We start from the raw sequence: 20,877 nt of genomic DNA, 5'->3' as shown, positions 1-20,877 counted from the left end.
AAATACTCTATTCCAGCTGTGGGGGCCACTAGAAATACATCAACAAAGTCAACTACCACCCTTGTAATTTCAGAACAACCTGCAGGAGCAAGCCAGGGGCTCCAGCCCCAGGGTCTTGCAATTGTTCAGAGAATAGTGTTGGACTTTGTCTTGCACCAATTATTGGATGTTTGCAAACTTCCTCCCACAGTATACTCTTGACTTTATATTCTTTCATCCTCTTTCTTCTCCCTGTCCTCTTTCTTTCAATCATTTCTAATTCAGCTCTTCCTAACCCCCCCCCCCCCAAAAAAAAAAATCCAAACCCAACAGAAAAACCAAGCAGGCCAACCTGCAGTGTGCTGTCGTCACGTGACACTGCACGATAGCCTGTTTGTACAGCAAGATCTTAGAGCAGGAACCGTCTGCTACTCTGCATAAAGCATCGAGTGAAATGCAGAGCCGTTCTCCAACAGCCTACTGAAACTCTGAATATAAGTGTAAGAGTTATTCTATCATATTGTTCAGAGTTTTGTGAGGGTATGACTCATCTTTAGGCTGTTACTGTTGATCATCTTTACCAAGTCATCCATGTCTTTCAAAAAACTCATCTTCAGGTATTCCAACGGGACTAGAACTTTGTGCAGTTTCTTGAACAGTATCTCAGGACTCTCAAGTTTAAGACACAAACAAATACCCTCTTCTTCATAGGTCTTATTAAAAAAGCCAGAGGAAGTATTTTTCTAAGGACCAGCTAGAAAGGAGTCATCAGTTCAAAATAAAAATTGCCATTTACATCATCTGAAGATGACACTATGACATCACACTTGCACTTAGGGGAAACTAGAAAATTAAGGTCCTGAACCCCACTCCAATGTTATCATCTTTCTTTCCAAACTCAGTGGAAGTCCTTAAAAATCCATTTATTTTTTTTTTAAGTGTATACACAGCTATCAAAGACTTAGTTCTTCAAAAATAGAGTAAATAGATAACCTGACAAACTGACTATTCTTGTAGGAGAGTTAAGAACTTTTTTCAAATCCAGGAACTGGAGTAGATACAGTAGGGTGGTTCTCACTCCAGTCATAAATAAAGGTAGGTACAAGTACAAAAAAACTTGATAGCTGAGTAGATACTATCATACAGAAATACACTTATTTTAACAAACTCTGTCATCCCTCTCTCTCGGTCCCAAAGACAATTTTATCTCCTTTTCAAAGTTCTGTCAAGTATAGATTCGTTATGCAGTACGCAAGTTTTTCCAGCATCATCCCTTCTGGCTGAACATTACAGGTTTGGTTTTTTACTTAGCACACCCCAGTGCATCCATATACATTGTCATCTCAAGCACCTACTATTCTCACTTGGAAAAAAGACTACTTTTCAAGATTCACTTTTCAGAATTCTTTGCTAAACTACACATTTAACTGAAATGTCTATCCTTTGACAGACTTAACACTAAATCTGAATGAAAGTTCCTTAAGTACCCATAACAACATAAAGACTTCAACGGAAAAGCCGTTTTTAAATGCAGTATTTCAAGGACAATTTTTCAAGTCTCTCTAGTATTTCTCAGCCACCCCCACTGGAAATGGCCAGCAATGACAATTAATCCTGAACTATGGGAACTCCTTACGCAACAGTTAGTAAACCAGTTAAATACAGCTTTTCTCTTAATTGGACCGAGTTCTTGCCCAAGAAACACAGGACCCATATATATGTATATAAACCAGAAGTGAGATAAAGAGAAGAAAGCAGTCATTTTACTGCTCATTGTGTTCAGGTTGTTACCAAACAATTCCTGACTGGATGCAGATGCAGCAGATTTAGCTCCTGACGCCTGGGCTCAAGTCTTTAGAGACCAACAGTCCCATTTGAAAGACTGAACATGCAGCCTGCATTGCCTCCAACGAGCCCATCAGCTGTACTCCTGCATTATATGCTCACCTACCTCCTGAGCTAGTAGTGTCTCCCTCAAATAATTACTGATCTTACTAGCAGGCTCCCAATACTTACCATCTCCTTTAGCCATTAGCTCTCCTCAATTTATTAGCTGTATCTTAACAGGCTACAAGCTTACTAGCTACTATTCCCCACCCAGCAACACAGTCCCCCACCAAAATTCCACAGCTGGGAATTGGGAAGTACTTACTTTCAGGACAGCTCAGCCTTGAGGTACAGTGTCTTCTGTAGTCCTGCCTGGGGACTAACACTACTAGAATTGAGACACACTCTGAAATGTATCAAGCTGTAGTAAGCAGTTACACCACCATCCTTCACTGGGAAGGTCCACCACATGAAGGTAGGGTTGCACACCATGGTAAGCCTAAGAAGCTAGCAAGAGCGCTTTCACTTCACTGAATTGTTTATATTGGAATGAACCTCTTGGTTCACTTTGTCCAACTCCCTGCTCAAGCAGGGTCAGCTAAAGCCACTTGCCCAGCACCTCATCAGCTGGGTTTTGAACCTGCAGACTCTACATCTGTATTTGAGCACCCTCATAGTAAAAAAATTGTTTTCTTGCATTCAAATAGAACTTAAATCCTTTGAAATTCATGCCTATTGTCTCTCATCTTGCCAGTGGGTGCTAGAGATCAATCTGCCCATCTTTGTTCCCTCCAACCAGGATTTTACACACATCAATACGATCTCCCCCTAAGCCTATACATTAAGAGCACAGCAGTCTTTAGATGCACATCTCCCTCCTCACACACACTGCCCCCCCCCCATTTAGAATAAAACAGCACCACCAGGTGTTTTACTGCAGTGTTGTACCATGCAAGCTTTTGTTCTTACTATTTAATATAGAATGTTCTACTCTGTTTAAAATGAGATGAAGGATTTTGTTTTAGCAAGCTACCAGAAGCTGAACTTGGAATTTCAGAGTATTCCTACATATACACACATATCCAGAAATCTGCCTAGAACGACCCAAGGACTACCCGTTTCACAATACCAAGAGCACCTGTAAGTGCACCTCAGTCAAAAGGTTCAAGTTGTAGAGATCAATGCCATTAGCTTCCATCACACTTTACTGATTGTGCCTTAGAAGACATTGCTTCACTAGCAGAAAGCACTGAAGAGCATGACCCCCATTCCCCAGTTAAAGATGTGAAGAGGGCTACAGGACTTCAGTACTGACCTATAAATCAGGCACTTCATTTAGTTAACAGCAACAGGGATGCTTACACTAAACAGAAACAGGAGCTTTGATTCCCATGGCTAAACACTGAACAGGGAGCAGCTAAACTGACAGTAAATAAAGGTGGCCTTCTCATCACAATTCTTCACCCATTTGTTTTATGAAAGGCAATTCATTTGACCAAGGCAGTCTTTCCCAATGGAGAGAACCCTCTCCTTTTTACCTTAGATGTTTCCAAATAAATGGATGCCGAGCTGCAGCAGCAGATTTATGGGTCAGAATGAAATTCACAGCTTAAAGGCACCAGACTGGTAAATAGATTCTTGTCAGATCCTGTCTGCATTACTTACCTCTAAAAATTAGATACTCCTGTAATTCAGGATCTCAAGTGGTTATTCTGATAGTTCTGTCAGATTCCCCTCATCCTGTGCCAGTTTAAGCACCTATGTCTTGTCCTCGGGCTCCTAGGCCACATGATGAAGACTGGATAGGAAGCATTTCTTCAGTCACTCATTAGGCAAACCCTAACTGCTAGAACAGACTACATAAGCTCCCTGTATCACATTGCTGGTGCACAACCAACAGTTCTAAGGAATTCTGATGCTGGCAGTTTAAGTACTTTTGACAAGCCTCCTTGGCTTCAAGATTAGTGACCATAAACATTTGATCAAGTGTTTCTGAAATAAAGTTTATCAGCTGTCCTGCTTTCCCATTTTCACTGTAACTACAAATACCTCAAAGATTACGAGAACAGTCTTAAAATATTAGGTAACTGCTCTGCCAGGCCCAGTGAGGGTAACCAGATGCAGGGGCCAATGTTTTGTTTGAAGGCAACCAGAATCCCCAAACAAGATAACCATATAGCATGTTAAGATCAATCAGTTCTCACTGGGAGAGTTAGAGGCCGGGGCAGAAACAGCCACTGGCATCCTATTGAGGTTTTGCATTTGTCCTTGGTGAAAGTCAGGTTTGTTCTCTGCTTTAAAAAAATTTCAAACCTTGACAACAAGCTAGTACTAGAAGCACAATCATGCTTATTAGCAGATCAGTAACAGAATGTTTTCCTTCTGTGCTCTGAGCTGACTGCATCCTGAATGGCAACTCAGACATGGCAGTTTCAGAGAAGTCCAGGTGTGAGACTAAAGTTACCCGATGTAGCAGCTGACAGGGAATAAACTCCAAAATAATTAAAAGAAAGCAAACAGGTTTAGTTGTCCGAACAAGGAATTTTAATTTTAGGTCAACTATTGAACTAGGTCAACATCCAGTTCACAATGTCTACAGATAGTGGGCATAGCCAGTCACTACGGTAAGTTTATTGAAGCACCAAGCTCCACACAAGACTGTAAAATACATTTTAAACTACTAGTAAGAAAGCTTCTTCAAGTCAACAATACTATTAAGGGCCAGAGTTTAAGGACTAAGTTTTCACCTTCCAAGCCATTTTAAGACAGCCAATCCATTGCATAAGCAAACCAAACTGCTACATACTGAAACACATAGAGCAGCAACTGTATTGAACAATTCCTGTAAATAATTCAAGGATACATTGAAACAGTATGGGTAAATTGTAATTTTTTTATTGGAAAACAAATATACAACTTGGAATGGATTTGAGGCAAATCGTGCCATAAGCAGATTCTTTTGAAAATAAGTGGCTAAACAAAGTTTAAAAAGCATAGTAACAAGAGGAGAAAAATGTTTTCTGGTACAGGACCAGCAGTACAAAAAAAACTTGTGTACGAGTACCTGGATAAATCACCCGTTTTGCATTAGTGCAACTTAAGTTTCATATTGTTGACTGTCAATCGTCCACAACGTTAAGACTCCACATTTCAACAACATGTTACAGGTATGGCCACAAACAAGTTACTGTTAAGTAAGCTAGGAGAATGATTTTTTTACAGTGCATTAGCTACATGTATATATACTATTCACATGGTTTTATCCTGCAGTTAGCTGCAAGAGTCTTCATCCTCCATCACAGAAAGTGGAATAAACACCTTTATGTACTGGAGAACTAGAGCCAGCATGTCACTTTAAGGAATTGCTAATGCATGGTAAACCCTAACTTACTTTATGTAACTTGTTACACTAGTCATACCTAAGTCTCCTAAAGAAAGCTACTTTTTTAAAAACAGACAACCCAGATGTTCCCTCAGTTAACCAACTCATCTAACTTTAGATGTGCAGAAGGGCTTAAATATCCAGAGTAAGCCACATGCAACATTTGTTACTTAGATCAATTTTCCAAAAATCAGAACAATGACAGTAAGATAAAGGAGAAAAACATGGAGGAATGGCCTTCTAATTACTATACATGCATATTCTTTTGACAGTAAGGGAAAAACCTTTTACAGATAAGTTACAAACAGAGAAAAGGCAAATAAACAATTTTGTACAAGAAATTTAACACATTCTGTACAACGTCTTCACTTCGCTGTCATCATTTGTACAAACTCTGTAAAAGGAAAGAGTTGCATAAGAGTTATTCAGAGAAAAAAAAATCTAAATTGCAAGATCTGAGAAGTGACCTGTCTTACTAGTGCCGAACACTGTTTCAAAACTATGTTTTCAGCTGCATTCAAAAAAGCATCTTCAAGACAGTCCCCTTTTCCACCAATCACACCTAAAAACCTCCATAGTTTTAAAGGCAAAAGGCCTCTTTTACTAAAAAACTGGTCCCTCAGTGAATTTCAGAATAGCCTTTATTCCAAAAGAAAACATTACAGAATCCTCATGCCTACTGACTTACAGATAGGGACAAGATATTTAAGAATGACTTAGAATCAGTAGAAATTGTGTTGAAGTAAAGATCAGTTAAATAAAGGTATACAAGCAAGACACTGTATTGGTTTGATGATTTTTTTCTTCCAAAGCAGAATAGCCCAAGTCTTACTATTTTGGCTGACCAGCTTTAAGCGACTGAATCATTGCTTAGTCACATACATTGGAAGTTAGATCCCACACAACAGGGTTCCTTCACTTATCTTGCTGAGCCATAGTTTCAGGTACCATAGCAAGAAGAAACTTCAAAAAGAGTTAACTAGTTTAGTTGCTCAAGTTTCAAGAGAACAAGCGGAAACAAGAGGGATGCCTACCCTCTCTAGTGCCAGCTTCTAAACAGTTTATTCATAAGTATGGTTACAGAGAAGCAGCCTTGTTCATAAAAATGCCTTTTCACTCACAATTGCTCATCCTGAGGCCACAACCAAGAAGGCCTTAAAGGGAAGCCACACCTACACCTCCAACAGTAGGGGTATTATAGAGAAGAGCTAGGGTATTTTCAGGTAAGGTGCTCAGAAAGTTAAAATAAAAACAAGCTTAGTGCTTCTGAGCTGCAAGCAGTTGTCTAACAGAACTCCTGCTTGCATGACTCCATTGAAGTTTCCATGCCAGGAAGAAGGAAATAAAAATAAGCTACTGCTGCAGCTAACTTGTGTGAAATTTAAGAAGTCTAAAGGTCTTGAAATTCCTGCATATTTTAGAGGCTTTCCCCCTTTAATTAGTAATTTAAAAAGCATTAATAGGAAATGAGTGACTTGCTACAGTCAGATCAACATTAGTGGACAGAACAGTATGTGAACATCTCTGCCAGCTTCCTTATTCTAATGGTCATTAGACATCATTACATTCAGAAAGTTATTATTACACTGCACAGTTTAACAGTAATTTTTTGCCTTTGGCACAAAGGTAGCAACAGCACATTCACCTATTTAGAGGTACACAATGTACATACTGGAAGACGTTAGCTTAAAGGGACAATAACTGTTGACCAAATCTCACCTCAACTCTGTGTGGCTACCAGCACGGAAAGTGCTACACAAAAAGAGTCTGTTACCAACTCCTTACCTTCATAGTTTACTTGACCATCACCATCAATGTCTGCTTCCCTAATCATTTCATCAACTTCTTCATCTGTTAGCTTCTCCCCAAGATTTGTCATCACATGACGGAGTTCTGCAGCACTAATGTAACCATTACCATCCTGTGAGGGGAAAAAGACAGACTGGAATAGACTTGTCGAAGCCCTAGCAACTTAGCTTAATAGTACGGAGCAAGGTGAACATTAAGAAGTTAACACAGTTTCTATGTAAAATATTTACTAAAACTACTAGCACTTGCACAAGGAAAATGAGAGTTCTAAGCATATCTTCAGTATTGTCCAGGATCTTAGTGTTAAAAAGACATTTTAAAAAACAACTTACTCAATGCAGTCTACTAGGTTTGTCAGTGATTAAAAATGTCTCAGGACAGAGCAATCTGCACCTTTTGCAATCTTTTTGCATCACAGATGTCCATTCAATCATGTGACTGCCTGGTTCAAGTGTCTATTTCTTGACCAGAACAGAAGCTACTTATCTTATTCACCTGTTTCATGTGAGTCCAGCACAAAGCCACAAGGCCTTCGGAGACTACCTTCACATACTTCATCCTACCTGGGACACTGGATATCCAAGTACTAGTGTATATGAACTCCAGACTGACTTTTTTCTTCCCCACACGCCAAGACATTTATTTTCTGTTTAAAAGTGCATCTTACTTCAGAAGCTGAGTAACTTCAGTCTCATCTAGCAATTTATTTAGTAAAGACTTAGTGAAAGATTTATGAGTAGCATTTTAAATATTTAAACAATTTCCCTGCCAGACTTGTACAAATTTTTATTTTGGTATCATAGCAAGTGGTAGGTAGTACTATCTATCACATTGATTTATTTGACTTCCAGGTACAGTACCACAGTAGACTGAACTTCAGGGTGACTAGTTAACCTAGAAGTTCTAGGTTACAGTACTGCAGATACCCCTCAGTTCAGTGAAGAAGCTCATTAGAAGTCAGACCAATTTTTCACAACAGAAGTATTTGTTAAGGTAAACATTTTGGTACCTTGTCAAACACACGGAACGCTTCTCTAATTTCTTCTTCACTATCTGTATCTTTCATTTTTCTTGCCATCATTGTCAGAAACTCTGGAAAGTCAATTGTGCCATTGCCTGCAAGATAATTACTTTGTTAGAAAAACAGTTGTTAGGCACTTCATTATATTACTTATTAACAAAATCTTACCATCAGCATCTACTTCATTGATCATATCCTGTAGCTCTGCTTCTGTGGGGTTTTGACCAAGCGATCTCATCACTGTCCCCAACTCCTTTGTGGTTATAGTACCATCACCATCCTTATCAAATAGTGAAAAAGCTTCTTTGAATTCTGCACAACAACAAAAATAGAGTTAATCCCTTCAGCTTTAAAATGTTAAAGTTTGGCCAATCATATGAGAACCCACTGCTGTTTATTGTTGTAAGTTATAAAACTTAATTCTCAAGACAAATTTTGGTATACTGCTCAGTCTGCTATAATTGTAATGCCAATACAGAAGTACCAGCATCCAGAAAACCACCCACCAGTCTACCAAGCAACCACATTTTGACCCAAGTAAGATGGAAGGTCAACAATTTCAAAAGTACTCAGGGAAGAGTCCCTAATACAGAGCTGAAAGGAACAGCTATTAGCAACTAGAATAATCCACTCCCTTAGTAGGAATTAGTTTACCTCATGAGAAAATAGTATTACTTTGAGAAAGCCAAAAAACAGTACTCAAAGTACAACAAATGCTACAGCTTAACAGTGCTTCTATTACTAACAAAGGAGACTAGTCAGTGAAAAAACGTATAATCAGACCAAACTAAAAATAGTTTCTCATTATAAACCACTTCCGCTGGACACACAAGTCTGAACAGTTTATGCTATGTGAAGCTGCAGTACCATAGCTCTTAACTGGCCATATCTAGCTAAAGAGGAACCTCTCCCAGGTCTCTCCCATTGGACTTTGCAGTTTGTCTACATATATACACAACTCCAGTCAGTTGTTCAAGGAGGGAAGTCACTGCAGTCTTAATTTCTGAAAAGCTGCTTAGAAAATTGCTTCAGTGCTACTGTATCCTGAAGTGGGCTTCATCGAACTAGTCAAGAACAGTTCTAAGGCTGCTTAACTGTGTTTCAATGCTACCTCTTAATCCCCTACAATGGCTGTATTGTAGCCAGCAATATTAATACAAGCATAACATGTTTAATTGTCCAGTCCAAAAATGGAGTTGGTTTTAATCCATGCCATCTGTTTGTCTTTGCCCACAGACCTTAAACTAGCTCACTGGACTGTATGTAGTAGCTCATACACAAGTTATAGTTAAACATGCAAAAACCCTTATCTATTCCCTGTATAGCTCAGATCTTTTCACAGCTTTCAAGGCACCTGAGATCATGCCTTCAGAGAACTCATTAGCTCAAGGGTACTTCTGCATCAGAACTACTTCCAAGAATTAATTTTTCAGTATTTCCAAGCAACTAGCTTTCCAGATGGTGGGTTTCCCAGACCAGAATTAGTTACAGTAAAAGTTGTGTTTTCACATTAACTGATTAAAGTCTTCTTTCATCCGTTTTGTAATCTGAAACACTCGAGGTGAGTACAAGCTGTCAAGTGTTAAAAATGCAACTACAAAAATAGGCTTTTCATAGTTCATGAATGCAGCTACACCACCAGAGCCACAGTTGAGTCCCATCCAGGAAAAAAACCACTCTTCATCTAACAGTTTGAAGTGTTCCAAAAGCAAACTCTCACTGTTTAGCACATAAGTCAGAGCAAGGCTACCACAGGACCAGAAAAAAGTTTCAAGCCAGTGTTGTATAATCAAAGTAGAAGTGGGCCTACCCAAACAGGAAGCTATAACCTGAACCTACAGCAATTTCCAAATGGTCTTCAGGGGGTTTCAGTAAGTTTGGACTTTATTAAGAGTAAAGTTTTACAACAGGGAAGAACAGGCTTTTGGGTCAAGCCTAGTAGAAAAGTTCATAGTCCATCACAGAAGGACCTCAAAAGGGCAAAACTGAGTCTTCGTCAAGAGTCTGGTAAAGAGTCAGGCACTTAAGTGTTATTCAAAATGTTTAGCCATTAACCAGTTCATCCTTGGCTTGAAGGTCAACTATTACTAACCCAAATGTGAAGCAAACTTCCCAGTACTGCAATGACCCTGTCTAGAAAATGTAGTACTTTTTTTTTTTTTACACAAAACTCTAAGACACACAGGCCATTCAGTGGTATATTCTGAACACCCAAAATTAACTACTCAATGGACAACTCTTTACCCTTCTTTTAATCAAAGATGCTGCAGACTAAGAAATAACCTGCTATAAATTGTAAACTTCAAGAAAGTGCATCAAGAATGAGGAACATATTCCTGTTTGAAATGCTGAATCGTTAGAGTATGATAAATACACCTCTTCAATCACCTTCAGTAATTAGAACTAAGGAATCACAACCTATGCAGATACAGTTCAGACTAGAACAAAACCCACGTAGCATACATTTGTGGCAATGGCCAGGGAAGGTAGCTATGAAATACTGCTGTGAGCAACTCAATTCTGCCTTCCTGCAACATTCAGATTATAAATACACACCTCCCACACTTAAACACCTTTGACCCCATGTAGCATGTAAAGCAAATCTTCCCTCTATTCAACACTCCTCCGTATCAAGCTGCACATTAAAATTCTCTGGCATTCTACATAAGGCTAACCTTTGAGAAACCGGAGGACAGTGCCAGCAGAACTAGTAGTCTTCAGGCCAGCCTACAATGTCTCAGCCTTTCCTTCCTTCTGAAAAACACACTGCATCAAAAGACTACCTCCAGGCCCCAAAGAAAGGTAGTCCAACAGAATGTGAACTCTAACACCCTAGCTCACAACGTTCTAACAGTAGCTTCTGAGGCAACTCTGCATCACATCACCTTTCCAGATGAAGTGGCAGTCTTCAGTGACCCAGTAGTTCCGGTTCACTGAACCTATCACTCCCACTCATGCATTTTAGCCAGCTATGCCTGGAACTTTTATAGCAGAATGTCAATTGTTCTCTTCACAGCTACCAGGAGCACAACACTTAAACACAGCTATTTCTACTATGAAATAATTTCTAAATAACTCATGTGGTCAAATCCCCAACAGAGAACCAGGGCACACTAAAGGAACAAGGCACAATGAACACCATACATAGGCCTACTTGTTCAGAGAGCCCGTTTAGATGTCTATGAGGTCTAATGGAAGGATGTATAGCTTGCTAGACTAGTTGCTTTGGGGCAATAGCATCTTTAGACTTTTTTTCTTCCCTGACCACCCACATCAAGTGGTCCTGACCTATATACCTCTTGTTAACACAACACTTAACCAAATGGAAACCCATTTGATTTGGCAACTTCAGTTCTTACTGAGTGAAGCTGCAACTAGCATTCACATGCATTCGCAATCTGTACCTATGCCGTTTTCAAAAAAAAAATCATCAGTCTTTCATATAAGCAAAACCTGGGAATTCTTTCATCCCCACTATGTTGAGAAGCTTCACTCCCGTATGACCAATGAGTTCCATAGATTCCAGGTGTTCTTATTTTCTAACAACTGTATTCTGGTGCTTCACAGCAGAAGTGGAAGATTTGTTTTCAGCCCAGGAGAAACTGCTCCTTTACTTCGGCCTTCTATTTAAGACAACAGTGTCTCTACATTGCAGTACCATTTTCTTAAGCCTGCCTTCAAATCAAAAGCTAGGTCTATCTTCAGGTAAGGTGAAATGGAAGAGTAGGGGGGCCAAGCCTTTAAAACCACACAGCCTTCGTAAAACATGTGAACTGTACCTGTAACATTCTTCCCATGCAAGACACTGGCCTTTGACAGCAAAACTAAGCAGGCCGCTTAGTTGGCTGCAACCTTTCCTAAGCCATACTAGGGATGGTTTTCCAACAGAGCAGCAGTGGGCTTATGTCTTCACATCAGAGATTTATCATTTACTTGCAAATACATTTGCTTCATGAAACACCACTGCAGAACTGAAAGTGGCACGTAGTTTTACACTGGGTACTGAAGTTATACTTTTACTCCTTCCACACAGACGAAGACCCTCTATTTCAGTATGACAAGCTTATTAATACTCACTTCCGGCTCCAAGAACTATACTATTGTTACTGAATAGCTAACATTTGCACTAATCCCAAGGTAGTGTTAATAAGCTTCCTGTTTAGTAGTTGATGTAGCTGATTATGGAATATAAAGCTTCTACAGTTAAGAACTGCAACAATGAACCATTATTGAAAGACAGCAGTGACAACCGATAAAGCCTGCTCCAACTAAACTGATCACAAAACCCTCAAGATATGTAGGCCACTTCCAGAAAAATCTCAAGTTGAACTAGATTTGGCTTGTGCCTACTCGTAAGACAGTACCATGGCAACAAGTAAATAGACTAAGGACTTTCCACAAAACCATAATTAGTCTCCTATGAGTTAAATAAAGCAAGCTTCTGAAGTCTAAAAGCTACAGAAGAATGTTCTTACACTTCAAATTTGGCAATTACGGTAAAAACAAACTGTCTCATTATGAATCTTCTGTTTAATACAGCATCTTCAAGAGCTACACTATAGTTAAACAGCAATACCTCTTAGAGACTGTTATTTGTATGCTTGACCTGGTACTATTAGATTAGCAGAACCCTAACACCCTCTAAAATAACTTCACATGGCCATTACACACACACTGACTTTCTAGTATTAACACTATACATTTGTCAGATCAAAACTCCTCAAGTTTTTTAATGTCCATGGCAAGGCTGAGTTCTGCATTACCAGCTTTAAGTTACATCAATTATTGAAATTGAAATCAGTCTACAGAGGGCAGTGACAGATATTAGTTTGTGCAACCTACATGAGTAGGAGACATGATAACCAGAGATTTCAGTCACTAGTAGACAGTTGCTAGTGCATAGAAGCCATTGTTAGGGGTCCAACTAAATATTTATTCAAGCATTTCAGAGCAAGCACCAGACCATCAGAACAGTGCACAGAACACTTGTGTCCAAGTACACAATGCAGTTCCAAATATGGAGTATCAGGAGTTGCCTTCATGAAGCCAGTCTCTGCTGTCAAAAACAGCCACACTCTGAAACATCTCCACTGACAGGAGACCTCAAAGTAATTTGTTTTTTTTTTCCTTCTGCTAGAAAAGCACTCCAGATTCCAACTTTAGAGATTTGCCCCCTCCCACCACCCTTCAGTTTGCACTCAGAACAATTCTGTAGTCATGAGAGAAAAAGAAAGGGTCCCAAGTGTACCAGCTCATAAAGCTATCTATGAGGATTGTCTAACTATTCTAGAGGACAAAAATTCACTGTGTCCATGGTGCTTTTATAGTACATGAGCCTTTAAAACTTAGGTGACAAATTAAAACATTCTACAATACTTTTTTAGTATCTAAGAAAGCTAAATATCTTGTGTAACTCAATGTCAGTGGATTAAGAGATGTGCCAGGTCAAATAGGAGTAGCAACGCAGCATGTAAAAGCCTCACCTGCAATCTGCTCTTCTGTCAGTTGATCAGCCTGCAATAAAAGACAGTATCATTATAGTTGTAGATAAACATCAAGGCAAAATTAAGACACAGACTTGTAGAGGCCTCTGAATACGGCAGCTGCTCTTCAGGACTTAAATCTGTAGCATTCTGAAATAGTCCTAACTAACACAGCTCAAAAGCCATCAGGATTGCTTGCTAAGTAAGCCTGGCAGCCTGTTTGCATTTCCTGAGCCTGCAATATACAGTACACCCAGACTACCATGTGCATCAATCAATTGCCCAAGTAACACTAGCAAACTCAAGGCACACAGGTACCTCTAGACTGATTAAAAACTCATTAACACAGCAGACTACTAGCAGTAATACTTTGGTAAACTAGCCTCAGCTTTATCACTAAACACCTTATGTCTAAGTAAGGTAGCAGTAACACCCAAATACCAATTTTATGGCAGACTACTCTCTTTGCTAAGTTACAATGCCATAATTAGAAGAATATACTCTAGAATTAAATCATCCTTTGACTAACATGAAGCTTCATGCCCAAGACCTGGTCATAAAAGTCAAGAGTCCATATAATCAGTACTAGCAGCTTCAGACAAACCTGATAATTTTAATGCATGTGTCATATGGCTATCTAGACTTTTTTTCAGAGCATTATATACAGACTCAGGTACCATAAGAGTTTACAGGGCCACTAAAGAAAAGTTCAGTAGTAAGACAGTTTCTGTATCAGTTTGATAAGCCCCAGTTTATACCTCATTTTGCTTTATCACTGAACAGTTTTGAATCAACTGTATTTGACAGCAATAAACCCCCCCTATCTTCAAGGCCAAACCCAAAGTGAACTTCACTCTTGAAAGAGCACAAAGGTATTTGAGGACTGTAGAAATACCTTCCCTAGGTTTTCCAAATCAGCTGCTTCTTCAGAAACAAATTATGGATAGCTTAAATTGAGTTGCAGTAAAAAGGGCATGCAATTCCTTCAAGGAAGCTCCCTGAGCTCTTTACCCCACAGTACTCTACCCAAGAGTCAAAAAACCCCCACCTTAAAATACATAAAAGATACATTCACTGTCTTAAGTTCAATGCCACTTTTTTAGTGTTGTTCCTATCACAACCATTTCAGCAACAACCTTTTTATAATTACTGCAATATTAAGTTTGAAATATTTTCAGTCATTAGCTGTGCCCACAAATATCTCTACACATCAGCCATCTGCCAATGTAACTTAGAAAAATATATACACCACCTGTCAATTTTTACTTTAATTTCAATTTTAATTAGATTTCTATATTGCATACAAACTTAGATATTACCAGCTTTGGATATTCTTCCTGCAACAGGAATGAAGTTAGCTCCTTAAGTAGCCATACAAGAGCTACACTGCTTACAAAAACACATATGGATACAATACAGCAACAGCCCAAGACAAAGCCATAACCAGCAATTCTTCAGACTGCCTGTGGCTCACCTACTCTTTAAAAATCAAGATCACACCACTGAGCATCTTCTAGAAAGAGCAGCCAATGGGTATTTGCAGCTCAACTCCACTTGTTCCAATTTCAGCAGCTGTAAGAAGTATTACCATCCAGGTTCAACTTTTTGTTTAAAATAATAATAAAACTGTCTACAGTGGCAGCAGCACTGCTGAGCACATCACTAATTCAACCAACATTAGACTCCGAGATGGAAGCATTCTGCTAGTCATTTAAAAGAAATCTAACATATTTTTGCTTGTCTGGAGCGTATCATTAACGGAGACAGACTCATACCTTTGCATGCTATTTACATTTTTATTGCTTGAGTGAAGAGAACTATGTGCTACATTTCTGTAGGATATTTATATCCACAGAAAACTGTAGATCAGATTTAAGTAGCAAGAACCCAGTTTTATTTAGGTCAATACTTACGGGTTACCAAGCTGAGTCACATACTGGTTTATATAAACAGTTTTATATAAAACACATGACATTAAGCAGTGTTTAAGCTGTTAAGTGTGCCTGAACCCTTCCTTTCTAACACTTCCAGCAACATAAAGCGTCCTAGAACCACTAACCATAAATTTGTCTAAGTTTTGTCAGTACCTGTAAGAGGTGCAGTGTTTGAGAAGAGCACAAGGCTTATTAGAAGCCACAGGTATACGGCAGTTGAAAGATAAGCTAGGAGGTGGGGCAAGGTTGAACAAACACCATCTGTACTCTGCAGTGCTAGGCTCTGCAGGGACTGCTGCGCAACAGCAGCAAAAGGCGGAGCCAGCCAAGTCTGCCAGAACACTCCCTCCTGTGCCACTCAGGTGGAGGGGCTATTAGCCCGGATCTATGCCTAAGAGTTCCAGGCCACTGCGGCCTTCCTAGAGGGACCCTCTGGATTTCTTTGTCCTGAATTTAAGCTAGACACTCGTACACCATACATGTGATAGCATGCACACCATCAGTAATGCAACCCAACCTCATAAACAGTTAAATTACATGCTGAAGCTTTGATATGCCCCTTACCATGGCCACGATCCACCTGAAAACCTTGGATGGAGCCGGGGAACCCATCACAGCTTTGACACAGCATTCTCCAATCCATACTGCAGCACTTTCATTTTCACTGCAATAGGTCCCATCCCCCCACCATCAGATTATGTTGAGGGCCTGACAAAGAATCTAAGTCTCCTAGGAAAGAAGGGGAGCTGTTGCGTGTGCAGCAGTTTCAGTGGCACATGCAGCCTCTAGAGGTAGTGTTTCATTACAGTCGTAGCTGCGATGCAGTAATCTGTTTGGAAGATCCTCAGAGCTACTAACGATGCCTAACAGAAAGCAGTCAACAAATCACAGAACAGGCAACACCCTTCACCTCCAAAACCTGGCATTTTGGTATACTTCACAGGTGTCAGGTCCGAATGGACAGTTCTGTTCTGGCAAGCTTAACTGAAGAACTAGACAGGCTAGCGTATAAGGGCTAAAATTACACTTACAGAAAGTTAGCCGATTTTGGGAGCAAATCATTTTACTTCATCTAGCATATGCTGTATTGGACTACATATATTCACAGGTTTAGCCAGTCTGGTCTGTCAGGATGAACTATAACCACATTCAAAGTGTCACTGTGCCTCCTGGACACACCCATTTTTATATAGACCTTGCTTGAAGATACTCCATTTTTGGTTCTGTACGGATGATGACTAAAAGCAGTAAGAGTCTTTCGCTGCTACATTCACTGCTTTTTTCCTTTATAGATGTTTGCTGTATAGGTTCACAATTCAAGTAAAAGAACAAATTCAGGCAGTTTCTTTGCCCAGTGAGAACATTTTAAAAACCCAAACCCTTAATTTTAAGTACCCATCGTTCACATTACACATGGAGAGTTCAAGTGATGCGATTCCTTAAAAGCATGTAATGAATGGCAAGGCAATTCCACTATACTGCATATCTTCTCTCAATGCAGAGATAGTACTAAGTGGCCACTGGTATTGCTTTTTCGACAGAATTATTCCTTTTTGTACGTGTTTCAGTATCCACTTGTTTTAATTAAAAAATCTAAACTCATATCCTTTTAACCGAATTTGAAACCATTCTCCAATTCCACAAAATGTGTTCTATTTCGACAGTTGATTAAAATCCTAAACAAACGTATCGCTAGGAAAAATAAATTGCGCTTGATCAAGAAAATGCAGGACTGTCCATCGCAATGACCAAAACGAGAAGCCAAAACTGTTAAAAAAAAACAAAATCCCTTGTTCAATAGAGCCACCGACAGCAAGGCGTTATCATGAAGTCGGCAGGGGAGAGCGGCTCCAACGTGAGCTGACAACAGGTCTAGCAAGGAGGGAGATGGTGCAGTGAGGCAGCCTGCGCCTCATCATCATGCTGCTCAGAAGCTGCAGGACTCCGCATTGCATTATTACCAGGCGCAACACACCTCGCTAGCGAGCCAGACATCTTAAGCGCTGACAGCAGCGCTGCCGCGCCGCTGGCTCCCCAGCCCCATTCAGCCGGCCTGGCCGGCTTGCCGGGGGGGTGGGGGGAGGAAGCGATAAGAAAGTGGAGCTGGTGCCATCGTGGCAGACTCCTTCCCCCCTCCCGGCACCCCCCCACGCGGGTCTCCTCCCAGGAGGAACCGTTATCTGCCGCTCCCCCACACCCCCCCCCACGCCCCGACAAAGCGTCATGGCGCTCGAACCGAGTGGCAGTTTGAATTTTGAATCCCCACCAACGCCCCAGGGCGGGAAAAAGACCCGGGCGGGATTCGTCCACCGCCACTTCCTCCTACGCAGACGGCGCCTCCGAGAGGGACCCTCCACCCCAGCCTGCCCGCGCTGCAGGGCTCAGCCCGCCGGCCGCGGCAAGGGACGCCTTCACCCCTGCCCTTCTGCAGGCGCCCTCACCCCACACCACCCAAACCATCTGCCCCTCTCCCCACCACCCACCCGCCCGCACACAACCACAAGCGCCCCCACCCCCGCGCCCCACACATTAAGCACCAAACCAGCACCCGCGAAGTCCCATCGCTGCCCCATGCCCAGGGACTCACCATGGTGGCTCGGCCTGGCTGTGGGGTGTGGTAGAAGCTAACGGCTGTACAGAGCACACGAGCAACCCGACCGCTCTACAGCTCGCCTCACACTGAGCCCTGCCTGGCCGCCAGCAGTGCCTCATAAACCTCCTCACAGCCCGCCCGGATCGCTCCGCGCCGCTCCCTCCCCCCTCCCCTTTCCCCGCCGGGGAACGGAGCTGCGAAAGAAGTCCCGGCTCTTCGCGCTCTTCTCGGCAGGCCCCCCCCTCACCCCGAGCGCGCCCCCTCCTCTGCCCCCGAGCCCCCAGGCCCCGGCGCAGGAAAGGGCGAGATGCGGGAAAGAGTGGGGCTGCGCTTGTGGAACGGCATGGGGGGGTGCCGGAGGAGGCAGGCTGAGGGACTATTTCTCTGGGCGGAGGGGGATTTTAGAAAAAAAAATGCCGAGGAGTGCAGGGACTCCAGGAGGAGCGCGCTGATTGGTGGATTCGTACCTGCAATGCGTCACTTGGACATGCACAGTCTGGGCTGGGAAGCGGTTACCCCTCCCCCCGCCCGCAGTGCGCGAGGCCCGGCCCGGCCCGGCCCGCCCCGGGGGGGGCGCCGCTGACCTGCCCCGCCGCCCGCCCCGCCGCGCTCCGCTCGCTGCCCGGCCGCCGGGCCCTGCCCCGTTCTGCTGCGCTGCCTGCGGCGGTGGCCGGCCGCGCGGCCTGCGGGCGGCGGGCGCTGCGGCGGGGCGTGCTGGGCGGGCAGGGCCGCCGCCGCAGAGGCTCGGGGGCAGCGGGGCCTCCCCCCGACAGGCCGCGGTGGGGCGCGGAGGGAGGCAGGCAGGCCCGGCTGGAGCAGGCCCTGGACCGCAGGCCTCGAAGTGGGGCCGCGGCCCGGCGTTGGCAGCGGCCTGTCTCGGTGCGTCACCCCGGGGCTTCACCGAGGTGCACCTGAGTTGCATATCCCCGGGAGCGCCTCTCCAGAACGTTTCAAGCCTTATCTCACTGTGCTCCGGAAAGCCTCACCCACAGTTACTAAACGAGACTGGCTCTGCAGCCAGAACGGTCCAGAACAATTCCCACCTGGCTCTGCACACCAGAGGTGCCTTATGGCCGGTAGCATTGTTTAAAAGAACAGATTCCCCTGCTACAGACCACGTACGCCCTGGTGCCGTGCTTGCCAGGGCAAGGCCGGTGGCCAGCAATCCAGCACTAGGATCTCGAGCCTTACCAGGGTTTCCCCTAAGATGCATTTGGGCACATCACTCCAGACAAAATTTTCAAACTTGCAAATACATTTTCAAAGGCATAAACAACTGATAATTCAACGAACAGCCACAATGCTGGCTGAGTTCAGTGAAAGCAGGCCTACCTGTCACCTCTGAAAAGCACAACGCTTATTTTGGGGCCATAAATACGTTACTAAATTTTGGAGGCCCAAGTCTTGGGTTTTCTGAGCTAAGTTTGAATGCAAATTACCATATTACAATAAAAATTACCTACTTCCATATCTATTGCAAGAATTATTTAGTGGATATTTATACAGTACTTAAACAAACAGTGTTTTATACCTATCTACTTATCACTGCTATTACACAAACTAGAGCAACGGCACTCACTTCACACATTGAAGAGGCTTCATTCGTCTCCGGTCTTCACAGCCTTTTTGCTTTATAGGCCATATAAATAGGATGTGCTTGGGAGGGGACTGGCATGAACAAATTTTTAACAAAAATTCTGTGAGTTTTTCCCTCTGAATATTGACTGCAGTTCTCAGGGCCTGCTCTCTTTTCAGAACTAATCTCGTGTCTACCAAACTTCAGAACAAAGGGGGGTGGGGGAACCCAGAACAAGGCCTGATTTCTTACAATAATCAGAGACCCCTTCATCAAGCCCTGTGCCTCTCAGCTTCTCTACTCACTTTGTGATTGATCATAGGGAACACAGAAAACAACATGGTGTACTTAAATTTGGCCTTCAGCCTTGAAATCTGCAGTTACTGTTTTGTGATACACTAGGTTTTTTAGGCTTCCTAATATATATACACGCTTAAGTGTATTTATAGTCCACAAATCAAGCACATCTAAACTATTTTCACTTCAAACTCTTATAACATTTCTTCTCTCTGTAATATATACCTAGATGAACAAAATACTTTTCAGAGAAAGCAATAAATGCCAAGATTATTGTTATGCACACCTCCTCATACCTCTGAGATGTGAAATAGGAGCAAATCCCCACCTATGGTCACACTATGCTCGACGTGGATTCATGAGGCATCAAGATGGCTTCAAGCAGTTTTACTCCTCCCTGTGCCCCTTTGAATCAGTTTTAGGGATTGCTCTGACGTTCCCAACTTCTTTACAGTTCCAGAGGCGTGAATCACTGCAGACAAGTTCTTGACTTCATCATCTGCTCTAGATTTGGGATAGAAGTGGCATAGCACCGCTCAGGGTGCATGTATGTCGCACCCCCAGATCTGGAGCAGAGCAGAGCACTGGTGCATCTGTGTGGAGCAAAACCATCTCCTGCGGAGACATTAGCTTAAGCCCTGGCATTGAAATGCTCACGTGTGCGTGGTGCTGGGCCTGGTTTACTGAGCCCTTTCCTTGGCGTCTGTCCTTTATCTTCACAGTGGCTCAGAGAGGCAAAGCATCGTGACACCCAGCTTCACGCATGGGCGGGTTACTCGGGTGCCAAGGCTCAAGGAATCGGTTGAGGTTAGGTATGTCACCATTTCTGTGAAGCAGGTCCTGAGAGATTTGATGAGAAGTATATGGAAGGGCTGTACCGAGAACTGCATGTTCTGTCCGAGTCCTGTTCCTGGAGTTTGCCACTGCCGGTCTCAGGAGCACAGAGGCTGTAGGAAACATAAGGCCCACAGCATAA

The 20,877-nt window shown here is 42.5% G+C and overlaps 1 protein-coding gene across 1 annotated transcript; it reads right to left on the bottom strand.

Moving 5' to 3' along the window:
- Positions 1 to 4,327: 4,327 nt before the first annotated feature.
- CALM2 (calmodulin 2) lies at positions 4,328 to 18,179 on the bottom strand. Its single transcript, XM_037405070.1, has 6 exons — positions 18,023 to 18,179; positions 13,502 to 13,532; positions 8,187 to 8,330; positions 8,007 to 8,113; positions 6,974 to 7,109; positions 4,328 to 5,582 (listed from the first exon to the last, which is right to left on the bottom strand). The coding sequence occupies exons 1-6, from the start codon at positions 18,023 to 18,025 to the stop codon at positions 5,554 to 5,556; spliced, it is 450 nt and encodes a 149-aa protein (XP_037260967.1). The 5' UTR covers positions 18,026 to 18,179; the 3' UTR covers positions 4,328 to 5,553.
- Between the last annotated feature and the right edge of the window lie 2,698 nt (positions 18,180 to 20,877).

This window comes from Falco rusticolus, chromosome 12 (assembly GCF_015220075.1).
Source record: "Falco rusticolus isolate bFalRus1 chromosome 12, bFalRus1.pri, whole genome shotgun sequence".
Taxonomy (NCBI): Eukaryota; Metazoa; Chordata; class Aves; order Falconiformes; family Falconidae; genus Falco; species Falco rusticolus.
This window is presented reverse-complemented; position numbering and strand designations above follow the sequence as displayed.